Source organism: Ruditapes philippinarum, unplaced genomic scaffold, assembly GCF_026571515.1.
Source record: "Ruditapes philippinarum isolate M1 unplaced genomic scaffold, ASM2657151v2 ctg540_1_1_1_1, whole genome shotgun sequence".
Classification (NCBI taxonomy): Eukaryota; Metazoa; Mollusca; class Bivalvia; order Venerida; family Veneridae; genus Ruditapes; species Ruditapes philippinarum.
Genome location: NW_026857945.1, coordinates 317,501 through 344,875, shown reverse-complemented (window position 1 = coordinate 344,875; position 27,375 = coordinate 317,501). Strand labels below are relative to the sequence as shown.

At 33.3% G+C, this 27,375-nt stretch overlaps 1 protein-coding gene and 1 long non-coding RNA gene across 2 annotated transcripts in view; one reads left to right on the top strand and one right to left on the bottom strand.

Annotated features, from left to right (window-relative positions):
* Positions 1-13,867, bottom strand: part of LOC132751565 (alanine racemase-like) — an 82,554-nt gene extending 68,687 nt beyond the window's left edge. The window contains exons 1-2 of the mRNA XM_060741738.1: positions 12,762-13,867; positions 11,974-12,132 (exon numbers count right to left, since the gene is read on the bottom strand). Of these exons, the coding sequence (XP_060597721.1) occupies positions 11,974-12,132; positions 12,762-12,897 (295 nt within the window). The 5' untranslated portion in view covers positions 12,898-13,867. The remainder of the gene's footprint in view (positions 1-11,973; positions 12,133-12,761) is intronic.
* A 6,360-nt stretch (positions 13,868-20,227) lies between these two features.
* Positions 20,228-25,034, top strand: LOC132751564 (uncharacterized). Its single transcript, XR_009628704.1, has 3 exons — positions 20,228-20,378; positions 23,831-24,089; positions 24,378-25,034. It is a non-coding gene; the product is annotated as an uncharacterized LOC132751564 (long non-coding RNA).
* The last annotated feature ends 2,341 nt before the right edge of the window (positions 25,035-27,375 follow it).

Genomic DNA, 27,375 nt, shown 5'->3' with positions numbered 1-27,375 from the left:
ACGACGGACATTCAATGATCCTAAAAGCTCACCCTAAAAAATATGTAACTGACGGCAAATATTTCATTTTTTTATTGTTAAAAGGCGATTGAGGCATGGAAAAGACATCTATGGAAGTGATGAGTGATGTCAAAAATCCTCTGTATTTTTGTGACCAATAAGATACTCCCTCAATAAGAAGCTCGACTAAGTAAGTATTGGACGCAGTAAGAAAGGCAAAACTATGAAAGAAAATTAAATTATGATATAAATATCTCTTTGTATTAGTATCAAGAGATACACTCAAATGTTCTATATTTTTGCACAACATAACATGCATATTCTGGGCTCGCGCTGGCAGGAGCCAACGAGCAAATTCACACCGTACAATCAAATGGGCAGACAGCAGTTCAAGCATCGACAGCTGTACCAGTGTATACATGTCGGCGCAGGAAACACAATTGACGGACGGTAAGGCTTCATCTAGTTTTAACATATCCCAACTGTGTTCGAGTTAATCAATGTTATGGATTCATAGTCAACATCCAAAGGAGCATACTAACAAATTTCTGGCCCTGTACAAGCTTTACTTTACGTGCATTTTGACTGAAAATAACCACACTACACGATGAGATGCGACATTGTTATTTTTAAGTTACAAAAACTTATATTTTCTCATGATAATAGATCCTTTTATCATACGATTCGTAAACGTCAACATTTCGTCATTAAATATTCCGAACCATACCTTCAAATGCTTTTCTGTTAAAGTTATAGGGTATTTAAGTCTGAGTGTCATCCATCATCAGCCGTTTCCCTCTTTTTAATGACAACAACGTCAGCCATTCATCGGCAAGAATGAATAACGCTGACAGCCGTTCAAGGAAACAATTTTCAGCGCTTTTAAAAATTTGTGCTACAGTAACTAGGAAAGAGTAAAATTTTTTGTTAATTTAAAATATTACTTTATTCATGATACTTTCGAATAGACGTCATGCTTACGAAATTCATCTACTCTTCAATAATTTCTAAATTTTCCACCATAATAATTAATAAACCTGTATTTTAATCCTTATTTATTTTAACACTTGATCCATAAATCAATTGTGTAGAGATACACTATTACTATTTAGACGTTGTTCTTTCTATTCTGCGGACAATTGATATGGTGTAAGGAAAAAGTATTTCACTAGTTTCCGTTTTATGGAAAAAAATCTGTTTTATGAACAAAACAAGAGCGATCAGTGATCACATGTGTCGCCTCATGGTGGCCAATTTCATGTTGGGACAAGTTTTGTGACAGACGGACAGACAGACGGACAGTGCACAACTAGACTTGGTACTGATCATTCCTGTAAAGTTTGGATAAAATTGCACCAATTTATGGGGTAGTAATTTTGTGTATTGCAACACCGAAAAAAACAAAGGGTGGCAATAAAAAAATGCGCAAGGACTTGAGTTACAGATCAATCCTGTAAAGTTTCATTGAAATTAGTGGTATAAGAGAAGTATTCCGGACAAACTTTGATAAATAAAAATTATTAAAGGGCCATAACTCTGACAAAAATAATTGAACAGGAAAATGCTGACAATATGCACAACTAGACTTGGTACTGATCATTCCTGTAAAGATTGGATGAAATTTCACCAGTAGTTTATGAGGAGTAGTCCGGACAAGCTTTTGTGTATCTGGCAACACACAGAAAAAAAACATCTTTTTATCACCAAAAATCATTCAACCGGAAAACCCGTGCAATATGCGCAAGGACCTGAGCTACAGATCAATCCTGTAAAGTTTCATTGAAATTGCATTAGTGGTATAAGAGAAGTAGTCCGGACAAACTTTAAAAATAAAAATATTTAAGGGCCATAACTCTGACAAAAATCATTGAACCGGAAAATGTTGACAATATGCACAACTAGACTTGGTACTGATCATTCATGTAAAGTTTGGATGAAATTACACCAGTAGTTTATGAGGAGTAGTCCGGACAAGTTTTGTGACGGACGGACAGACGGACGTTCTCACAGGACAGTAAATTTGTGGCTACTCTTTTGTTCTCTCTATTGTTCTTTTTAGCCACACAAAAGAAAATAGCCACATAAAAGCATTACGGAATGAATGACATCAAAGAGAAAGAACAGTTACCTATTGTCCCTCTAGCCACATAATTACTGTCCTGTGAGTGCGGACAGACAGACAGACGGACAGACAGACGACGGAAAAGTGATCCCTATATGTCGCCACTACTCCGTAGAGGCGACACAAAAAACCACAAAACTTTTAACACCCGTGTCTTAATTTGAATTGATATTCACATAAATTTATACCAAGTTCTTGTTAAGGCTTTGTATCAATAAAGCAGGACAATCTATTGTACTATTTTAAATTCCAAATTTTGATATCCTTTGTAAATCCTATCTCAACTTATCTTAACTAATCCGATCAAAAGTCCATTTTTCATATTAATTCCTATATAGTATATAGGATAGGACACATTCTGTAAAGAGCAAATATTCTGAAACATTGAATACAATGTAATGACTTTTGCTTTTTCGGGTCATGTGTGTACATGAATTTATTGACATTTCCTTTTTCAACTAGCGCTATTTTCATGTTTACGTTGTTTTTTTGTTGTTTTTTTTTAAGCTTCTTATTCTTTAATATTTTTTATGTATCTCATAATCTGTATTGAAAATTTGAATTTTATTACACATGGACTATCAAATTATGATGCGTTGCCCTAGAATTGAATAAACTTTCTAATTACACAATACGGGGTCATTCATTTGATTGAAGACTGATCTTTGCGTCTTTCTCTGAAATAATTATTTCCTTGTTAAAACATATTTGACCACATATTTCTGTCATTTAACTGTTCACTTTACAGCTATATGATGTAGCGGTTTACGAGCGTTTTCCGCGTACAGCCTCCTGGGGTGTACTAATAAGTTAGTTTTTCTTAGTTATCACGCAAGCACGATCCATGTCTCTGATGTAAGCGACAATTTACCATTATTTGTCTTTAAAAAATATTAAGGACTATTAATGGTTTATATTAACAAAAGAACATGCATGATATTGATACTACGGTGTTGCAACGTTCTAGTTAATGACCCGTCATAAACAGTTGGTCGCTGCGTAGTAATTGGAAAATTGTTATCAACAATAATTAAGAATATTTGCCACCTAATTAAAGCATTTACTTATAAATTTTCATTTATGCTTTTTGTTAAAAAAATTATTGATAAAGTTATTATGTAGAAGGGTTTTCATACCAGAACTATTTATTACAGACGTACGTATGCCTAAACCTGATTACCGCGGCAGTATGACGTCACGGAGTAGTGATTTTGAAAAAATAACAAACAAAAATCAAGAATTTTTCAGAGAATTATTATCTTTACAAATTGCAGATATGAAATTAAAGAATGAAAATATTTTCATATTGTAAATGTCTGTGATGAGTGATGAGTCAGCTTAGAAAAAATCAAGGTACTATTTTTTGACCTGATTACCGCGGCAGTAAGATTTGACGGACGGTACGTATTAACATTGGGGAGGCATAGCCTCCCCAAAAACCGCTATAGAAACTATTCTTCATTCTGCAGTATTGTTACATTCCGACTACACATCATTAAAATATTGTTTGCAAAGATAATTTAATGCTTTGAAAGTTCCAAATCGTTCATTTTCATGAAAAAATAGACTCTACATTCCTTTAAAGAAAACAAAAAATAACAGTTCATTGATAAAATCGTAGTTTATACCTACGCGTTAAACTTCGCATATACGCATGCGCTTGCTACAATGTAGCACGTAAATATAGTAAAGTCGTATGGGACGAAACATTTCAAATAGATATTTAATCAAATAAAATTCCTGATTTACATTTATGCAATAAAATTGGCCTTAAATGTTTTACATAATGAGTATGGAGCTCCGTAACAAAATTTACCTGCGTATACCGGAAAATGTGTTTTTTTTTTCAAACCTGGCAATTATCGTGGCTTCGAAAAATAGAAATTTCGTAAGCTATTCTTTTGAATACCTGTTTTACACATGATTTTCCTTTCACTTTTGTATGCCTTAGATTTTTGAAAAGAAATATGTTTCGAAATTCAGCGTATATTGCCTGATATTCAGTACGGACCCATAACAATTCGTCGAACTTGGGATTAAGCCAGAGCATGGAGCTAAATATAGGCATATGTGGCCAGATTCGACGATAAGAAATAATCATTTGAAACTAACTCTAAAGCAGTGTACACATTAAGAAATAACCACATTAAATTTATGTTCAGAAAATAGGAATTATTTTAATCTGCTTATATTAATGGGTGCATGGAATTGCCGAAAAACACCAAACAATACCGAAAAACACTTAAATTAAGGCTGTGATTAAATTCAGCAATATAAACAATTTTTGATGGTTATTTGATGAAATGGGTTCAATAATATCAGTTTTAAATCGATAATATATCATAAAATACGCTGATGAAAGAGTTCGCTGAGCCTGCATCGCACATAGAAAAGCCAAAAAACATGCCACAGGCAATAAAAAATGCTAATTTCTATTTTAATCACTAGAGTAATTGTTTTTCACACTTCCAATCAATAAATTTATCAGTTGTCAGCATTATATCGAAAAGAACACACTATAGAAATGTTTTTGGAAACTCAACGGGTAAGCTTAAAAAACATGGATAAGCCGAAAAACACTTTTTACGGCGATACAATTGGTGTAATTCCAACAAAATTAGTTTTATCTACTTTTTTCTATCCTTTAAATGATTAAAATTACTTTCTTTTTGCAACCAGTGTAAATTAGAGAATGATTCTAATATGAAAGTGTTTTTCGGCAACGTAACAGTCAAGCGTCAAAAACATGGAAAAGCCGAAAAACACATTTCTAAGGGTGATAAAATAGTCGTAGTTAAAACAAGAGCCGCTATTTTTTTTCAACCTTTTAAATGAATAACTATTACATTTTTTTGTTACCAATGGAAAATGTCAGTGATATTATTTTCATAAATACAGTATGAAAAAGTTTTTCGGCTACGTAACGGCACGGATTTATATTAGAAAATAATGTAATATAAATCCGTGGTAACGGTCTAGCGTCAAAAACATGGAAAAGCCAAAAAAAAACAACACATTTTACGGGCGATGAAATGGACATAATTAAAATAAGAACTATTAAATAAAATTTTCAACCGTCTAAATGAATGATTATAACATTATATTTGATAGCAATGTAAAATATCAGTAATATATTTGTAATAAACATTGTATGAAAGTGTTTTTCGGCTATGTTACTGCCTAACGTCAAAAACGTAGAAAGCCAAAAAAAAAACAAAAAAAAACAAACAAACAAACAAACAAACACATTTTACTTTCGATAAAATAGATATATTTAAAAAAGTGCTGCTAAAAACATTTTTCAAGCGTTTAAATGAATATTTATTACATAAATTTTATTATTCCCTTTGTAAAATGTCAGTTATTTTTTGAAATAAATACAGTATGAAAAACTTGTGTTTTTTCGGCTATGTAACAGTCAGCGTTAAAAACATGGGAAAGCCGAAAACCACATTGGACGCGCGATAAGAGAGGTATATGAATAAAAATACCCATAAAATTAGACTTTTCAATCGTTTAAATAATTAACTTTTACTTTTTATTTCTTTATAGTAAAAAAATAATCTAGCAGTAGTTTAATATTTATATGCTATATGAACTTGCGTAGTTTCAATAGAGTAAAGAACGAAAAGCGATAATTTATTGCTGGCTACACATCATCTAAATCATTACGCAGTATTCATTTTTATTATCTTATTATTCATTTCAGTGGTGAAACTTATAGGCTGACTCAGGGTGAGCTTTTAGAATTGTTGAATGTCGGTCATCCATCTTATGTCAACTGTGGTCTGTCCACATTTAGCATCGTCGGATACCCACGGCCGAACCATTTACATTTATCAGTTATGTCATGTTAAATGTTAAATCAACCATGTGTATTCGACGATGACATTTAGTTGTTAACACTCTACTGGTCATTTAGTTTGTTAACACTCTACTGGTCACACTTTTGCCCAGGTTGTCACACAGCATCCTAAGAATGTGTGTGACAGGTTTTGCTCGAGTTTGAACATGGATCACCTTGGTTGAAAATCAGAAGTAGGTCACAGTAGCCAAAAATAGAAAAATGTTTTAGCTCAATATTGTGAATGGTTCATCTAAAGTAACACAGCCTGATTATGGAAAAAAACCTTGTTAACTTGCTGTCATATATATATAGGTTTGTGAAAAATATTTACATCTACAAAATACCTTTCAAAAACACTGGATCCCAAGGATACAAGAACGTGGAAAGAATAACAATAAATTAGGAGCAAATCATACAGTGCTAAAGTATAAATACCCAAGTACTTTCGGCGTATTATGCCTTCATCAGGGGTGTATTACATGTACAATGTGCACACAATAAAGCACAAAATAAATATAAACGAGCATACAAGGAAGAAGACATTGCAAACGCTATCTCAAATGCAGACAGCAAGCACAGGAAGGAACTACTAGAGTACAAACATCACTCTAGTGGTTCTACACAAAATAAAATTCCATTTGTGGTCACATAATAGTATCACCCGGACTAACCAAACACTGAAGCCATCATTGACAAACATTGGCCAATTATTGAGTCTTCACAGAAACTTAACAAGATGTTCCCAACTAAACCAACCATTGCATATAGGAGACCTAAAAGCCTCAGAGACATACTTGTTCGAGCCCAACTGACACCAATAATGACAAATAAAGAAGATCAGTCTGGACCATGTGGCACACCAAGATGCCAAACCTGTGCTGTCATGCTACTTACAAAAACATTCTCCTCAGAAATAGGGGCCAAAACATCTCTCAAAGACATAATGAATTGTAAAACGGCAAACGTTATTTATCTTATTTCTTGCAAAGTGTGTGACAAACAATATGCCGGTGAAACTAAACTTCCATTAAATAAACGAATGAACTTACACCGCTCTGACTGGAAAACACGAAAATTTAACAGATCCCCAGTTGATGAACATTTTCACCTTGGGGACACAGTTTTAAAGACGTGTCCCTCTGTTGTATTGAACATACAAAAGTGGTCAGATATAACACGGAAATCACGCGAGACACACTGGATTCGCCGACTGAATACCCTAGAGCCATCAGGAATCAATAAAGGAGACTAATTTTAACACTTATTCTCGCCCATTCTTGACAAACTGTTTTAAACCTTTAGTTATCAGGCGGTGCCGGGGAGGGCTCTTTTTCCCTGGCCTGAGAGCATCTCTATTACTTTCACCTTATCGTAAATTTCCACTTCATATGATATCACACTGTTTGTAACTTGCATTTTCTTACATTATACTTTTAGTAATAAAAACACAAAACGCTCTTATATGTGAAGTTTTATTTATTTATTTCTTTTTTGTTTTTTATAGATATATTTAACCGAGTTTATGCCATATTGAACGCAGGCTATATTTTCTTTTGTAAAGTATAACACAATGACCATTCAATAACGGTCTATTCAAAATCGATGTAATTTTATCACCTTTCCAGCGACTGTGTTTCAGTACTATACAGTACACGCGTATGGAGATTTTGTGCTCTATTGTGTGCACATTATACATGTAACACACCCCTGATGAAGGCATAATACGCCGAAAGTGCTTGTGCATTTATACTTTAGCACTGTATGAACGTTTATTTTCTCCTAATATATATAGAGGATATTCAAGTTTTTTCTATAAATACATGATTTATTTTCATCGAGTGGTATGAAAATAAATATTTCATGAGTGGCGGTAGCCACGAGTGAAATATGGTAATTTTCATGCCACAAGATGAAAATAAATCATGTATTTATAGAAAAAACTTGAATTTTCTGTTTATTATATACATTTTTCTCTTTTTTGCGATAAAATTTGAAAGACTTTCCCTTAAATTTTGTGTACTGGCAGAATTTAAAAGAAAGTAGTCCGGCAAGACACCAGTGAAAATACGGAAAATATGTTTCACTGCAGTGAAAAATAAATTTTTACAATGAAAATACGGAAAATGAAAATATGCATTTTATTTCATCAATATTTCTCAATATTTCATTTATAAGTATATAATAAATATATTTTATTCTTTGTTACTATAAATGGTATACTACGGTGGCTCAAAGGTGACATGTGTGTGTTTTTATTTATCTCTTGGCCACGAGGTACTACGTCGTGGCCACGAAAATATGTATATATATATATATTTATTATATACTTATACATGAAATATTGAGAAATATTGATGAAATAAAATGCGTATTTTCATTTTCCATATTTTCACTGTAAAAATTTATTTTTCACTGCAGTGAAACATATTTTCCGTATTTTCACTGGTGTCTTGCCGGACTACTTTCTTTTAAATTTTGCCAGTACACAAAATTTAAGGGAAAATTTTTCAAATTTTAATATCAACAAGATTGCATTTGAGAAAAATGCTATGCCACCGCATGGTTCAAATTTCATAGCTGTACACCAAAGGACAATAAAGTAGGTCACATCATCAAAATCTAGGTCAGCTGATATCAAAGTTCAATTTTACAACTAAAACTGTGCACATGGTCAAAATGTCATTGCTGTACATCAAAGGACAAGAAAGTAGGTCACTGTCCCCTTGGGCAAGGCATAATTTTGACCCAAGGGTTTAATTCAAAACAATTTTGATACAGGTCCACCAAACAACATTTCAAGTTAAATATCTAAGCTATAGCTTTCTCCCATTCAGAAAACATTTGTTTTATTTTCTGTTTTTACTATGTGTACATAATGAGAATCACTGCCTCCGGGCAGGGCCAATTTTGACACCAGGGGAAAATTTTGAACAACTTTGGTAGAGGACCTATAAATGATATTATATATCAAACATCAAAGCTCTATGCCTTGTACCTTCAGACAAAAATATTTTTTATTTTTTCACTATATGTACATAATGAAAATCAATGACCCCCGGGGCGGAACCAATTTTGACCCCAGGGCTATAATTTGAACAATCTTGCCAGAGGTTCACTACACAATGTTTCATGCAAAATATCTTAACTCTAGCCTTGTAAATTTAGAGAAGATGATTTTTTAAGTTTGTACTATATACATATAAGGAAAACCTATGGCCACCAGGGGGCGGGGCTAATTTTGACACAAGAGGCAAAATTTGAATAAATTTTGTAGAGTACCTTCAGATGATATAATTTAACAAATATTAAAGCTCTAAGCCTTGTACCTTCAGACAATAAGATTTATTTATTTTTTACTATATGTATATATTGAAATCAATGACCCCAAGGGCGGGGGCAATTTTGACCCCAGGGCTATAATTTGAACAATCTTGCTAGAGGTTTACTACACAATGTTTCATGCAAAATATCTAACCTCTAGCATTTGTCAATTGCTAGAAGAATTTTTTTTGAAGTTTTTACTATAAGTTTTTACTATATACATATAAGGAAAACCAATGACCCCCGGGGCGGGGCCGATTTTGACCCCAGGCCTACAATTTGAACAATCTGGGTAGAGGTCTACCAGACAATGCCTTACGCAAAATATATAAGCTCTAGGCCTTTTGGGTCTTTACAAGAAGGTGTTTTAAGTTTTTACTATATGTACATATAGTGAAAATCAATGACCCCGGGGCGGGGCCGATTTTGACCCAAGGGCTATAATTTGAACAATCTTGGTAAGGGTCTACCAGAAGATGCCTTATGCAAAATATCTAAGCTCTAGGCCTTTTGGGTTTTTACAAGAAGGTATTTTAAGTTTTTACTATATGTACATAATGAAAATCAATGACCCTCGGGGCGGGGCCAATTTTGACCACAGGGCTATAATTTGAACAATCTTGTTAGAGGTCTACCAGACAATGCCTTATGCAAAATATCTAAGCTCTAGGCCTTTTGGGTCTTTACAAGAAGAATTTTTAAATTTCTTCTTATAATTCCTTTTGGTTGCCATGGCAACCAGATTTCTGCATGGAATGAAATTCTTTGAACAACTTTGGAAGCCCTTCACCCAAGGAACAATCCTGCCAAGTTTGGTTGAAATTGGACTAGTGGTTTTTCACAAGAATATTTTTTAAGTTCACTATATAATCTATATAACACACACACACACACAAACACACACACAAACACACGCACACACACACAGGTGAATCGCTATATGCCACCGCATCGCAGATGCTGCGGTGGCATAAAAAGGAGAAAAAATGTATATAATAAACAGAAAATTCAAGTTTTTCTATAAATACATGATTTATTTTCATTTTGTGGTATGAAAATAAATATTTCATGAGTGGCAGTTACCATATTTCACTCGTGGCTACTGCCACTCATGAAATATTTATTTTCATACCACTCAAGGAAAATAAATCATGTATTTATAGAAAAAACTTGAATATCCTCTATATATATATATATATATATATATATATATATATATATATATATATATATATATATATATATATATATATATATATAATATATATATATATATATATATATATATTTAAAACGTGATAAATGTTCCTTGTGCAGTGTTGAAATAGATAAAATTATAATGTTTAAGAAATAACAGACTATGTAAATTCGGTAGCGCTTTCAATGATTTCTTCGCATATCTTCAGCCGAAACTTTAATGAACAATAAACATATATATATATATAACTTTTGAAGAAAAAAGCCTTGGTGTGAGTCACTTGTTAGGGACATTGACCTTGGTCAGAAGATAACCCCTATTGTTTGTGAGGTCAGTAGGTTAAAATCAACATGGCCTTGATGACAAAAATGGATTATATTATCAAGCAATATATATTTCAGTACTTTCAGTGCTTTGATTTCATTTGGAAGGGACATTGCCCATGGACAGTAGATAGCCTATAAGGTAAAATCCTTGTCTGGTGAATAATTTAGAAGGGATAAGCCATGGTTTATATTACCCAGAAAGATCATTGCACCTGATCAGTAGATGACATCTAATAATTTCGAGGTCATTGGGTCAAAAATCAGGGGTCACAGTGACGCTAAATGTAAAATTATTGACCAGTCAATATGTTGTATAAATAGCACTTTTAGAGGCTGGTGAAGTAGGGGCATCCTTGTACTTAGTTAATTAGGGAAATTCATATAAATGGTGTAATGAGTACACTGATTGGTTATTTATCTCGTGGCCACGACTAAGTAACTCGTGGCCACAACATAGTATCTCGTGGCGACGACATAGCTATTTCGTGGCCACGACTTAGTATCTCGTAGCCACGACATAGTATCTCGTGGCCACGACATAGTATCTTGTGGCCACGACTTAGCTTTCTCGTGGCCACGACTTAGTAACTCGTTGCCACGATATAGTATCTCATATTTCAAGTTTTGTAAAAATATTTTCATTACTTATTTAGTTATTGCGTTATCACTGGATCCAGTTAATGTGTTAAATTAGCCATATTTTCAGTCTATTTTTTGACATAGTAACCAAAGTATCATAGGAAGAAAAGAAAAGAACGTGCATACTCTCCAGACTGCCATCTATCCAAATATCAAGTTTCATATAAATATTTTCAGTACTTTTTGCGTTATCGCGGGATCCAGTTTTGTGGACGGACGGACGTACAGACGGATGGAGGGTAAACCTAAAATCCCCTCCGGCTAAACCGGTAGAGGACTAATTCAAAAGATTTCATGTACACATGTTATCCATTCATGAGCTCGAATATTAACTTATGCATATGCATTAATAGCATTCAAAACAGGTTACTTACACAGTACATTATTGCAGTTATAATATCATTTTTAATATATTATTCATCGAGAGAAAAGCTTATTGCCACTTTATTGTATAATTAAATAGTTTTAGAGAAGCAACAAAACTAGGGCCTCGGAGACAGTTTATGGAACAAATTTGTACCTAGAACTTGAATGTTGCAATGTATCCCAGCATTACGCAATTCTTCTCCTTCTAGCGCTGTGGCCACTGCAAAGTGCGAGATCCCGTGCTTCTCCAAAAACCGCGACACTGCTACAGCACCATGACCGTAAGCGTTTGCTTTCACAACAGCAATTAATTCTGAAATGTAACAACAAAATATGTATACAATTACAAAAATAACTTAATGCTTTTATTTACGCTTCGTTTTATGGACAGTTAAAAATCTCTATGTGGTTCAATGTTGTTTTTTTGTGTCTTTTAACTTCTAAAATTGGTTTATGCCCATTATCTACCCAAAGTTACTCGTTATTTATGAAAACAAATCTGACTATATTTATCGATCAGTGTCCAAGATTTGTGTCATTCTATATAGAACTACCGTTAACAAATTAACAAAATTTATTATATAAAATCGCCAAAAATACGCACAATGGTGGTCGGGAAATACGAAAGAAACTTTATAAAATGGACAATAACGGATATGCAGGTATTCGGTCATACTCTGGCTAGAAAAATGTTTTTTATCGTATCGATGCAGATCTATACGAAAGAGCATTAGTGCCAGGTGTATGTTTTTTATTAACTCGAAATTTCGAGTTACTAACTCAAAATTTCGAGTTAGTAACTCGAAACTCGAAATTTCGAGTTAGAAATTTCGAGTTAATAAAAAACATACACCTGGCACTAATGCTCTTCCGTAGATCTAAGCAGAAAAATGAAATTATTTTAAATGGAAAACAATGGAAAACAAAATTAAAAATATGTACCTGTATGTTTAGCCAAGTGATTTTTCAGTATTTTTAGATTATCCAAAATTGTGTCTAAATTCACTCTGACAAAGGTCGGTCTGCGTGCGAGTGAAAATTCCTTCGAAAAACCAGATTTATTCCTTTCTTTCCCCATTGGCTCCTCCGTATATAATTTCAAACAAGAATAACTTTTATATACGCAAACATTGACTGAGATAATATTAGAACAGACAAAAACACTCTATCCGCATAAACACTGGAATGTTTCGGTCGAGATAAACCTCCTCAGAGAAACTGTCGGTTTATTGAAAGATTCCGGTTGTTTATGTCAGTTAAATTTGGTTATAGTTTGTTTATGTGTACTACTGTGACTTAAATTCGACTCGGTAACACAAGTTTTTTATATGTCAGTATTTTTCCATTGCAAGTCAATCTGAACATTTAAACAATCGATGCAATGTGACCGTTACTTAATACACCTGTATTGTAATCCTTATTTATTTTAACACTTGATCCATAAATCAATTGTGTCGAGTCTTTCTATTCTGCGGACAATTGACATGGTGTAAGGAAAAAGTATTTCACTAGTTTCCGTTTTATGGAAGAAAAAAAACACAAAACGTTTAACACCCGTTTCTTAATTTGAATTGATATTCACATAGATTTATTCAGGCTTTGTATCAATAAAGCAGGACAATCTATTGTACTATTTTAAACTCCAAATGAAATCCTTTGTAAATCCTATCTCAACTTATCTTAATTAATCCGATCAAAAGTCCATTTTTCATATTAATTCCTATATAGGATAGGACACATTCTGTATAGAGCAAATATTCTGAAACATTGAATATTGACTTTTTGCTTTTTCGGGTCATGTGTGTACATGAATTTATTGACATAACTAGCGCTATTTTCATGTTTACATAACCTCTTGGTGTAAGGTCAACGATCTCATGTTTCATTCATATCTAGTACGGGGGAATGGCAGGTGAACAAAAATACGCATGTGAAGAAAACTTTTTTTCTGATGATGATTAGTAACACAGAAGTCTGGAATACGTCAGTGTGTGAATGGAAAATCACAGCCTCTCTCTGAGATCAATAACACAGTGTGTACGTCGTCTGTGGAATTCTTCCAAGATATTTCCAGTTCCCTTCTTCTTTGGCAATGTTTATTGGATATATGTTTAAAGCAACTGATGTGAAATATTTCCATCACCTGTAACTAAAGTTTCCTGTAACAAGAATGCATTATATTGCTCACAGGGTACGGCGTCAGGTCAGGGACTACAGTATCCGCCCCAACCTCTTTACAAGCCAAAAATATTTATATGAGTAGAATCATTTGAGCCGTGTCATGACAAAACCAACATAGTGGGTTTGCGACCAGCATGGATCCAGACCAACCTGCGCCTCCGCGCAGTCTGATCAGGATACATGCTGTTCGTTATCAGTTTCTTTACTTGTGATTGGGTTTGTAAGCGAACAGCATAGATTCTGATCAGACTGCGCGAAGGCACAGGCTGGTCTGATTCCATGCTAGTCGCAAACCCATTATGTTGGTTTTGTCACGGCACGGCTCATTTAAAGTATAACAATTGTCACTGATTCATGACAGTGTAATAAAAACATCCAGCTTACTGGTCATCCGTAATAACTACACATGCATATAGATGTGTGAAGTTGGCGGCCTAGCGACCCAACGGCCTGGCGGTGTGAAGTTGGCGGCCTAACGGCCTGGCGACGTGAAGTGGCGGCCTAGCGGTGTGAAGTTGGCGGCCAAGCCAGCCAACAAAACACGTCCGCCATGTTTACTACCCTTTTATATGCATGTGTAGTTATTACGGATGACCAGTAAGCTGGATGTTTTTATTACACTGTCATGAATCAGTGACAATTGTTATACTTTAAATGATTTTACTCATATAAATATTTTTGGCTTGTAAAGAGGTTGGGGCGGGTACTGTAGTCCCTGACCTTAGGACAATCTTAGGACAATCCTTGTTATTTAAAGTTATGTAAAGGATATATAAAAAGAAATAAGAGCCACCGCCGGGCGGAGGCAACGCTCGACTTTTTACTTTTTCTTAAAGCAAACAAAGAAATGTTTGAACAAATCTTAACGTTTCCTTTTTATAAATTTAATCGGTCTGTCTTGTCACATTAGTTTTGTCTATGTATTTTGTATATATAAATAAACTCATTTATATAAATATATATATATATATAGAAACACGCAATGCATTCTATAAATAGAAACACGCAATGCATTCTATAAATAGAAACACGCAATGCATTCTATAAATAGATAAACGCAATGCATTCTATAAATAGAAACACGCAATGTATTCTATAAATAGATACACGCAATGCATTCTATAAATAGATAATGCATTCTATAAATAGATACACGCAATGCATTCTATAAATAGAATATTGTTGTTGTTTGTTGTTGATGATGATGATGATTATGATTATGATAATATATATTTACATACACACCAATAAATTTAATGCACAAATCTGAGAAAATTCAGTAATTTAACCTTCAAGATCAATGTCATTGAAGAGCCCAAGTCAATTTGGGTTTGATAAACAAGGTCTTGTCCTTAAGAATATTCTATTATAATATGAAGTTGATCCCTTCAATAATAGTAAAGTAACAGCCAGTTACAACCAAAACAATGAAACTTTAATAATTTGATCTTCAAAGTCAAGGTCATTTATGAGTGAAGGTCAAGGTCTGTCTGGTTATTTTTAAGGGATACCCTTGAAGATTATTATGTTCAAGTTTGAAGATAATCCATTCAAAAAAAAAGTTACAGCCAATAATAGCAAGGACAAGAAAATTTGGACTTTTGACCTTGAAGGTCAAGGTCATTTATGGATGAAGGTCAAGGTTAGTGTGGTCTACTGAAAGGTCTTGTCCGAAGGGTTGTTGTGGCCAAGTATGAAGATAATACATCAAGAAATAAAAAAAGTTATGATCCAGGTACAAGTTTGCGGACGGCAACGGCAACGCCGCCGCGACTATAGCAACACCTCTACTTTTTTTTCATAAAAAAAACGATGGGCTAAAAAATCACTTTGAGAAAGATTTTTATTTAAAAAGCCTGAAATTTTACAGTTGTAGAAATGCTATAAATATGATAAAATCGGGACATAATGAAATTTTTAAGACTATTTTTGATATTTAAAGGTATATATTAAAAAGAAAAAATATCAATTTGAGAGATTTTTTTCTATCATTTTTGTGAAGCATGGCGGCCTGAAATTTTAATGTTGTAAAAGTTTGGAAAAGAATTGAAAAACGACCCTTAATTAAGTTTTAAAGACATATCTTTTCATTTAACAGTTATATAAAAGAAAAAAATATCACATTAAGAAAGGTTTTTTTTTCTCTAGCGACCTGGCAGTTGGAAATTTTACAGTTGTAGAAATGTTATAAATATGATAAAAACGAGACTTTATGAAGTTCTTAAGACTATTCTTGATATTTAAAAGGTATATTAAAAGAAAAAAATCTTGTTCAGAGAACTTTTCGATTTTATCATTTTTGTGAAGTTGGCGGCCCAGCGGCCCAGCGGCCTGACGGCCAAAAAATTTAATGTTGTAGAAATGTTATTTCAACAATAAAACGGCATTAATGAAGTTCTAAAGACAATTCTTGTTATTTAAAGGACATATAAAAAGAAAAAAAATATCAATTTGAGAAAACTTCTTTTATTTGATCATTTTTGTGAAGTTGGCGGCCTGGCGGCCAAACGGCCTAGCGGCCTAAAATTTTAATGTTGTCTAAGTTTTGAAAAGAATTGAAAAACGACTCTTAATTAACTTTTAAAGACATATCTTATCATGTAACAGTTATATTATTAGTTATAAAGATCGTTGACAGGTTATATGGCCCTATATAAACGGCTATTCGTAAATATAACCCGAGCCGTTAGGCGAGGGTTATATTGCAAACAGCCGTTTATAAACGGCCATATAACCTGTCAACAATCTTTATAACGAATTTATAATACAGCAAGCATCATTTTTAGAGAAAAAAAGTAAGATTTCTTCATGAATCGACAGCAGCCGTGTATTTAAAACTATATAAACGTCACGATTATCCAATGAAAAGTGACGTTACAAACGTGCAGTATTATAAAAATGAAAAACATCACATTTAGAAAGTTTTTTTTTATCTGGCGACCTGGCAGGTTGTAGAAATGTTATAAATATGATAACACGAGACTTTATGAAGTTCTTAAGACTATTCTTGATATTTAAAAGGTATATATAAAGAAAAAAAATCACTTTGAGAGATTTTTTTCTATCATTTTTGTGAAGTTGGCGGCCTAGCGGCCTGACGGCCAAAAATATTCAATGTTGTAGAAATGTTATTTAAACAATAAAACGGCATTTAATGAAGTTTTTTTAAGACAATTCTTGTTACATAAAAGATATATAAAAAGAAAATATCACATTGAGAAATTTTTTTATTTTATCATTTTTTTGTGAAGTTGGTGGCCTTGCCGCCTAGCGGCGTAAAAATTACGGTTATAGAAATGTTACAAAAATGAATTCTTGTTATTTAAAAGATATATAAACAAAGGATCAATTGGAGAGATCTTTTATCATTTTTGTGAAGGTAGCTGCCTAAACTTATATATATATGATTAGCCTGAATCCGTTGATATTTTTTGCATATTCATTACATAGCGTTATTTCATACTTATTTGTGTTTTTGATAATACCGATTTGCCGAACAGGAGCACATAAAAATTGACAGACTTGAACGCAGGCTTATATATGGTGTACAATTTCTGTATCAAATATGAATGGTCCTTAATGAAGTTTTAAAACATTTTTTTCGGGTCCCATCCAATTTATTCTCCCCGTCCAAACGATGAGTATAGGTCAGGTAATCATCCTTTACTAACCTTACAAAACAACTTTTGCTTACACATTTATTAACAATAACTCATTATTATAACATGAGGTTATGATCATACACTTGTGTAAATAACATTTCTGCAACATTAAAAATTTTGGCCGCCAGCCACTGGCCACTGACTTCACAAAAAATGATAAAATAACAAAAATTTCAAAGTGATTTTTTCTTTTTATATATCCTTTAAATACTAAGAAATACATTTAGAACTTCATTAAATGCCGTTTTATTGTTTAAATAACATTTCTGCAACATAAAAATTGTTGGCCGCTGGTCGCTGATTTATAAGATAAAAAAAAAATCTCAGTGATTTTTTTAGCTCGACTTTTTTTTTGAGGTATTGTGATAGTCGCGGCGGCGTTGCCGTTGCCGTCCGCAAACTTGTACCTGGATCATAACTTTTTTAGTTCTTGGTGTATTGTCTTCATACTTGGCCACAAAAACCCTTGGGACAAGACCTTTGAGTAGACCACACTAACCTTGACCTTCATCTATAAATGACCTTGACCTTCAAGATTAAAAGTCCAAATTTGGCTGGTTCTTGCTATTTTTGGCTGTAACTTTGTTATTTTTTAATGGATTGTCTTCAAACTTGAACATACATGTAATAATCTTCAAGGATATCTCTTAAAAATAACCAGACAGACCTTGACCTTCACTCATAAATGACCTTGACTTTGAAGGTAAAATTATTGAAATTTTCATTTTTTTTTGCTATTATTGGCTGTAACTTTGTTATTTTTAAATGGATTGTCTTCAAACTTGAACATAATAATCTTCAAGGATAACCCTTAAAAATAACTAGACAGACATTGACCTTCACTCATTAATGACCTTGACTTTGAAGGTCAAATTATTGAAATTTTCATTGTTTTGGCTGTAACTGGCTATTTATAGAATTGCGTGTTTCTATTTACATTACATACAAATTAGTATATTTATATATACAAAATAAATAGACATAGACAAAACTAATGTGACAAGACAGACCGATTAAATTTATAAAAAGGAAACGTTAAGATTTTGTTCAAACATTTCTTTGTTTGCTTTTAGAGAAAGTAAAAAGTCGAGCGTTGCCCCCGCCCGGCGGTGGCTCTTGTCCTTTTTATATATCCTTTAAATACTAAAAAATGTCTTTAGAACTTCATAAAATGCCGTTTTATTGTTTAAATAACATTTCTGCAACATTAAAATTTTTGGCCGCCAACCGCTGGCCGCTGACGTCACAAAATATGATAAAATAAAAAAAAAATCTCAAAGTGATTTTTTTTCTTTTTATATATCCTTTAAATACTAAGAAATGTCTTTAGAACTTCATTAAATGCCGTTTAATTGTTTAAATAACATTTCTGCAACATTAAAATTTTGGCCGCTTGCCGCTGGCCGCCCGGCCGCCAACTTCACGCCGCCAGCCGCTGGGCCGCCAACTTCACGCCGCCGGCCGCCAACTTCACACATCTTTTAATGTCTCCTTTTTTTTAAAATGATTGTGGAGTTCGTCAAGGAGAAAATTTGTCTCCTGCACTTGTTTCCATCTACCTTAATGATCTCGAGACCTATTTAGAATCAAACAATACAGGCTTTAAAATAGAGCAGACAGATCTTGGATCCGACCTTTACTTGAAACGTTTTATACTGTTATATGCCGATAAAACTATTATAGTTAGTGACGATCCTGCTGCTTTTCAAAAACTTTTGGATGATTTTTATGATTATAATTGTGTAAAATGGAAACTTAAAATAAACATGACAAAAACTAAAATTGTAATTTTCGGATCAAAAAAAATAAGCAAATATTATTTTACAATTAACAAGGAACCAAAGAATACAAATAACTCGGGACACTATTTACCCCGTCTGGCAGTTTTCTTAGTACAAGAAAACACCTGTCTAACCATGCATATTCTTTACTATAAACCGATTAAATTATAAAAAGGATAACGTTAAGATTTTGTTCAAACATTTCTTTGTTTGCTTTTAGAGAAAGTAAAAGTCGATGCGTTGCCCCCGCCCGGCGGTGGCTCTTGTCCTTTTTATATACTCTTAAATTACTAAAAAATGTCTTTAGAACTTCATAAAATCCGTTTTATTGTTAAATAACATTTCTGCAACATTAAAATTTTTGGCCGCCAACCGCTGGCCGCTGACGTCACAAAATATGATAAAATAAAAAAAAAATCTCAAAGTGATTTTTTCTTTTTATATATCCTTAAATACTAAGAAATGTCTTTAGAACTTCATTAAATGCCGTTTAATTGTTTAAATAACATTTCTGCAACATTAAAATTTTGGCCGCTTGCCGCTGGCCGCCCGGCCGCCAACTTCACGCCGCCAGCCGCTGGGCCGCCAACTTCACGCCGCCGGCCGCCAACTTCACACATCTTTTAATGTCTCCTTTTTTTTAAAATGATTGTGGAGTTCGTCAAGGAGAAAATTTGTCTCCTGCACTTGTTTCCATCTACCTTAATGATCTCGAGACCTATCTCAGCAAATCACCTTTTTCAATATCTTTAAAAAAAGTAATTTATAAAAAGTGAAGGTCAATCTCGTAATCACGTGGTCAAACATTTTGGCAATATGGCGGCCAAGTGCCGAAATTTTTACCTGTCGGAAACTATTAGGTAGTTTATGTTCGTAATAAGATTTTTATTTGTCTATCCTTGGCTTATCAACAGATTATATATAGTTTTATCAAGGTATGCTTCACTTTACTTCATGGCATGTTCGATGAATGAATACGAGCGTGTCAGATTCCTGGCACGATTATTGGTGGAATTCCCTTACGGGGTTGTCTTCAGCGTTCACGTCAAGTCATAGTATATAAACGGGTACGCTGTAGCTAAAGAGACTTCAGCGAACAGGTTTTATAGTACTGCTAGACCTGTTCGCTGAAGCCAATCCCGTATCAAAAGTCAACCAGAACCGTGACATATTTATGTCATGCTGTAATTCAATAAATTTGCGTTATCTGGACAAAAGCTATTTTAATACAGGTAGTTAGATATATTTGGGACATTTCAGTCTATATTTTTGAATACAGAACGTTAGATTGATGAAATAATGCCTCAAAGTTTATCAGTGGGTTCACATTTCATAACATTCACCGCCTTTGCTGCCCTAATTATCACGTGACTAGCGAGAATTTAGGTTTGGATACCTTTGCATGACATGGTGACCCGTGACCCAAATGCTATTTTTAATTGAAAACATGGCTTTGCAATTATGAATAACGGTGTATTTATTCAATAACAGACATTGTACCAAAAACATGTTGGACTTATATTGTTTTGAGTGATGATTCATGAATTATTTGATTGTTTCAATTTAAAATCGTACACTTATAAAAATACAATGTAGTGTATGTTCCGTTACTAAAAATAGATGCTAGAATTCCCAAAACTTGAAGTCCCGCGAGATTTCATTTGAAAGCAGACTCCATATTGGTAAACATTCTCTACATATTTCCCTAACAAATAGTTGGGTACACAATGTTATTAAAGTTTCATTTAAAAACAAAACGAATTGATTCAAAATTGGTTTGTTTATCAAATGGTATTTTTATTTGACCCAAATTTGATTAATAAGGGTGATCAGGTATATACCTGGGGTATATAATATATTATTCAATGAGTGAAGGGTGTTGCCGGTTGATAAATATAAAGTATACAATTCAGTAAATGAACAGTAGTTGATACAATTATTCTGTGACACACATGTTCAAATATAATATTTAGGTTACATGTACAGTCAAAACTGTCTTATGTGACCCTACAGGGGACTTTCTTAAGAAGGTCGCATAAGACAGGGAGTCTCTTAATACAGGTTTACAGTAAAACATCCAAACACTATTAAAAAGTTAAATAATACTAATACAGCATATACATTTAGTGTTAAAACATTTATTTATGATAAGAGCAGTAAAAGTGTGTACAGTGTTAAAATTGTATACATGTAAAATGCTATTGAATATTTGATTGTAAAATTGATTATTAAAAATTAATGTTTATATATTTAATAAAATTATTAAAATGTCAGAATTAAATTGTTTCTTTACCGTGTTAAAAATTTATACATGTACAATGATATTGATATTTAAAATTCATGATTTTGAAACTAATAAAATAATGTCAGAATCACATTGTGTCTTTCATTTAAGTTGTCCTATTGAAAAAAAATCACTTATTTTTGACTGTTTACTTTTGCTTGCAACTAGACCTCTAGTTTTGACAAATGGTACATTATACTGGCATGTCCATGTTGCAATGCATAAGATTTCAGTTGTAACACCATTTCATTTGCTTGGGTCATTGATGGAGCATTTTGCATGACAGACCCTTGAGCGTCATCCATTTCTTCAATTTCATCTTCACTGTCATCAGAATTTTCCTCATTTATATGAGTCAATATGTCACATACAGGTTTTTCCCAATTATTAGAGTTGTGCGGACGATAACGGACTGTGAAAGTGAAGCGTGAAGTACGTACTGTTTTGTGGGGTTGTCTCAAAATAATAAAGTTTGCTTGATGTTTTATTGATAATCATGCAACTACAGTAAAATGTGACAATATGCCAGCTTTTAATTTTTACAAACAAAAATTGTTAATCAATTAGACCAACATGTTTTTTTTTTCGACAAACAAGTGACACACAAATTCTTACAACAATCGTAAGTAAATCACGCGGGTGTCTCCAAATTGAGCTTACGCTTCTATATTGTTTAACTTGGCATATAGCATGTTCTACTTTAACTCTGTAACGACCCACATATCTATTAAGAAGCACGCACGTATTTTGCCAGTGTTGTCAATAACTATCTGTGAATGCAAGCAGTGGTAATGCCTGTGTCCTGAGAAGTACTGTTGCTGGTTGATTTTTGGTCTGTAAATCTCATGGCTTGTGCCAACTATTGCTCCAACAGCAGGCACTATTTTAGGCCAATTCCATCGCAAATTCTGCCACTCGTTAATTGTTGGCCATTCAATAAATTGTTTTAGGTACCCATCCATTTTAGGAAGGAGGCCTCGGACTGTATCCTTAACGGACGAGACACTGATATTAAAGAAAACAGATAGTGTTCTGTATGTCGGGTATGTTCGCAGCCAGATCACAACGAGCAGCAAACTATTACGTCTCGATAGTGTATTGTTATTTTCGGAAAAGGGAACTGAATTGACAAGTTGAATGAATTTTTCTGGACTCTCGCCAGTTATTTCAAAGAACTCGTACCTTTGCGAGGATATGAGATCGAACACATTTCGACCAAGATATTGCGCTTCATAGTCTGAAAATAATCTGTTACGAAGATCCATCAATGCATTAGGTGGTGGTCTTCACATCGCTAATATCAAATTTTTAAAAACTTGTTCAAAATCTTCGTAGTCGGGTGGAAGTTGGGCAGAGTGAATAAGTGCACGCACTAACTGTTCTCTTTGACCATTATTCATGTTCTTATCTAAAATAATAGATATTTTTAACGACAAATGCTATCATGAAAATACTGTAAGTATATTGAATATATTTTTATTTTAAAGCATTTATACGATTGATACGATTTACCATGATTATTATTATATTTGCGTATATTAATTTTACCACTCACAAATTTTAACCAGTTTACAGTGCATAAGTTTGCGTTAAACCTGCATGAAAAACCCGTGCTTTTTGTACATGTGATAACGTAGGTAAATTTTTCTTATAAACTTAATTAATTTTTCTTAAAAAATGAAAGTAAATAAATGTTTTATTAAAAATAAACTTACGTGCATTAATTATAATTCATCTAGACTGAATGTCATTATTTTATCACACTCTATTCACTTTATTCACACTCAAAACTACACGAATGTACTGTACGTTATATTGTCTAGGCCAAACAATTTTATTTTAATAAAAGTGTTAGATAATTTTTTCAAAATTTTGATAAAAATAACTGAATTTTAATTATAATAATAGCTATTATTATTATTATCATTATCATTATTATTAATTACTATTATAATCATCGTCATCATTATTATAATAGAAATTCAGTCATTTTTATTAAAATTTTGAAAACTTTATCTTACACTTTACCTTTCAAAATAAAATTGGTTAATGGTAATATTGATAATAAAATTATTATTATCTTTATTATTATTTTATTTTCAGTAACGATATTACAGCGCAACAAAAAAGCTGTGAAAATAACAGACGATGAAGTAAAATTGATGTTACGATCCTATTAAGCTAATCCAACAAAGTGGTCGGACATAATTGAAGAAATTAAACAAAATATTAACCAGTTAAGCCAGCCAGCCAAAGATCTTTATAGAAATGCAACTGGGAAGCAACTACGGGACCGTCTGTCAACAAAACTTAGCAAGCTGATGGCCAAACAGCCGAATCAGATCGAAAACATTGATATAAGGTAAGAATATTAGTGTAATTGTTGTAAAAAACGTTGTTTGTACTTTTGAAAGAAATTTGTTTGCAAAACGAAATAATGTTACAATACAATGTATATCATTAACAAAAACAGGTCATATTTGAGTACAAGACGATTTTAATGCGTTTTTACACAAACTTAGATTATATTTTATACCATTGAGAAACGATCATTGTTTCGTAAAGTACAACCATATTTTCCAATTAGCAACCAGTCATTAAATCCTAGTAAATTATAAACACTGTTATATTTATATGTATATTGTTTCAGAGAGCTTGTTACGGCCATAAAAGACGCAGAACGCAGGCTTGTAGACAGACCAGCAGCTGGACAAGCAGAACAGCCGAGGACAAAGCCTGCTGATGGACCGCAACCACAACCAGCCGGTCACGATCAAGCACAGCCGGAACAGCAGCGCCCCTCCCACACGAGACATACGCGACAATATAGCTGCTGGGCTTTTCTCTTCTGAGAGCGATAGTGACAACGACGTCAGCAGGGAGTCCCAAGAAAACAATAGGCGCAGACGTCGCCGTCCGCTCGCTGAACTAGTCCGGGAAAATCACGAACTATATAATAAGTTTATGAAGAGGAAAATGCCAAGGCTTTTGAGAGACATTGGCTACGATTCGTCTGAATCTAATTAGATGTTTTGCTTTCAAATACCATTTTAATAAAAAGTGTCTTGAATCCAGAAATAATTTGTATTTGCCTTGCTTTCAGCTTAATGTGTTTTGAGAAGTCCCCCAAATATAATATATAGTTCACGGACCGCTCTCCATGTTCATTGTCGTCCGCACAAGTACAATAAATACTTTCGGTATCACAAGTGTGAAGCTGATTATCAATTTGTAGCAAATCATTGAACGAGCACCCAAAAATTTCATATGACATTTTTAGGGCTGACAGTGGAACATCATCATCATCATCATCCATAACATCTTGATGTTGTTGCTCAATACCTATACGTCAGTAAATCCTACTCATTTAGCTATAAAATATACAATACGCGGTATTTTTCTCCCGCGGAAAATATGCTAGATCTATTGTTTGTTTTTTTTCACTGAATATTTTCAAATTTTAGGAAGGCTAAAATTATTGAGGACGTCGCTCTGTGTTTCTCTTTGACTCGATCTCCCCTTCATATTAACATAATGATGATATGTAACACTTTGAATCTACAAAAAAGAAAGAAAGAAAAACACTTATTGTCGCTTATTGAATGCTCCAATTCAAACATATTCTTAATAATATCAAATCACTGCCGATATTTCTGGACATTTTGTTAAATTGTGGGACGGAAAGTTAAATCTGCATTTACGAGCTTAAAGTGTACACAAAAAACATCCAAATCCCTAAAGAACTTGGGGTTGGTCTCATTTTGAAGCTTAATACAAACATGAAATAGTGATAAAAGTTTTTTTTAATTGTCTGGCCAATTGTTTTCACAACGTCCCGGGAAATGAATCCCTTGCTCGTAGGCTCGAATCTGGAGTTTCCGGCCTTCTCTTACATGTCTTAACTTATAGTATATTTTTAAAGGGGGTCATTATTTACATTTTTTTTTTGGTTTTTGTCACTTTTAAGATGAACACAGGTTTTATTATCAATCTGGTCATATTTTTTCTTCCCAGGTCCGATACTCGTGCCTGTGAGTTTAAGCGCACTAACATCGCACCCGAAATAAGAAGGGTAACATATTTTTGTATCCAATCGAACCTGGTCAATTTAATTATTTTTGAATAGACGAGATACATGCTAATGGACATGTCACAGGGTGAGAAAAATGTGCAGCCTGACCGGGACTCGAACCCGGGACCTTCGGAATACCGTACCGCGGCTCTACCGACTGAGCTATCCGGCCGCTTACACATCTTCTCCCCTAAATAGTGAACAGTTCTGAACCGTGACATACTCCCCTGCTATATTGAAATTCGCCCTCGAATTTCACAGAGTTACAGAGCAATGTAAATTAAACTCTGAGCTATATCAGTCACGGCCCCATGTTGGGCGCCAAATGTCACAGGGTGAGAAAAATGTGCAGCCTGACCGGGACTCGAACCCGGGACCTTCGGAATACCGTACCGCGGCTCTACCGACTGAGCTATCCGGCCGCTTACACATCTTCTCCCCTAAATAGTGAACAGTTCTGAACCGTGACAGACAGAACTCAGACAACTACAGAATTATGTAAATTAAACATTAATTAGCTAAGAACCATTTTTATAGTCTTCTAGCTAGTGTTCCCGTTCCCCTACGACGCGTTGCTGTATTCAAGATACGCGCTTGATTGAAAAAGCTATCTAATCAAATCACTTCATTGGTCTTTTTCTCTTTAAAAGAATATAAAATACGGCAGTGTATTATGGTAATTATATAAATCTTTGTGTGTTAGAATTTATATTTAGCGGTTACTGATGTTTTCACTTCAAAGATTTTGATTATTTTAAATAATGGTTTGCTAGTAAAATTGCCTTTTTGACACCAACTTTGTTATCATTTTTCATTTTAATGATAACATTTAGCTATTGATTAGTAAGTAAAAAAGAATAATCAAATTTTTATAATTACCGAGTATATTTCATGCTAATTGTGAGACGAACCCTAAATGACGTCTATATGGGCGCCGCCATTTTGAAATGGACGTCACGTCAGGTTACAACGTAAGTCAACAGGAAAAAAAATTATTTTAACATTTTGACTATATTATTGAATTTATGAAAAAAATGAAAAACATGCCTAGAGATATTAATTTAAATGATTTTACTATTATATTAAATAAAAAATGGAATATTCAAATTTGATGGGACAGACTATAATGTGTTACTACCAATTTCAATTTCATCTCTTGCACATACTGATTCATTTTGATCGATTTTACTAAAATCAACTGCAAACCCTGATTTTTTAAAGCACTTTTGAATTGTTAATTCTGTCACTTCATCCCAAGAATTTGAAAGCAAGTAGATTGCATCTAGGATACTGATTTGTTTTAGTAACTCAGTTCCTCCTAAGCTGGGCTGCCTGTCCATTTCTTTCACAATGTGAATAAGCTGAAATATAAAGAAAAAAATATGGGGGTTAAAATTTCTACAAATATCATGTTGAAATGATTGTCATTTAGATTTGACAACATTTTTATTATTATTATTATTTTATAATTAAAATAGATCTTCTACTGTATTTAAGAAAACAACAGACAAAATTTAAGTTATTTATATAAATTAAAAAAAAATCTTCTACTGTTTTTGTTATGATAGATATAAAT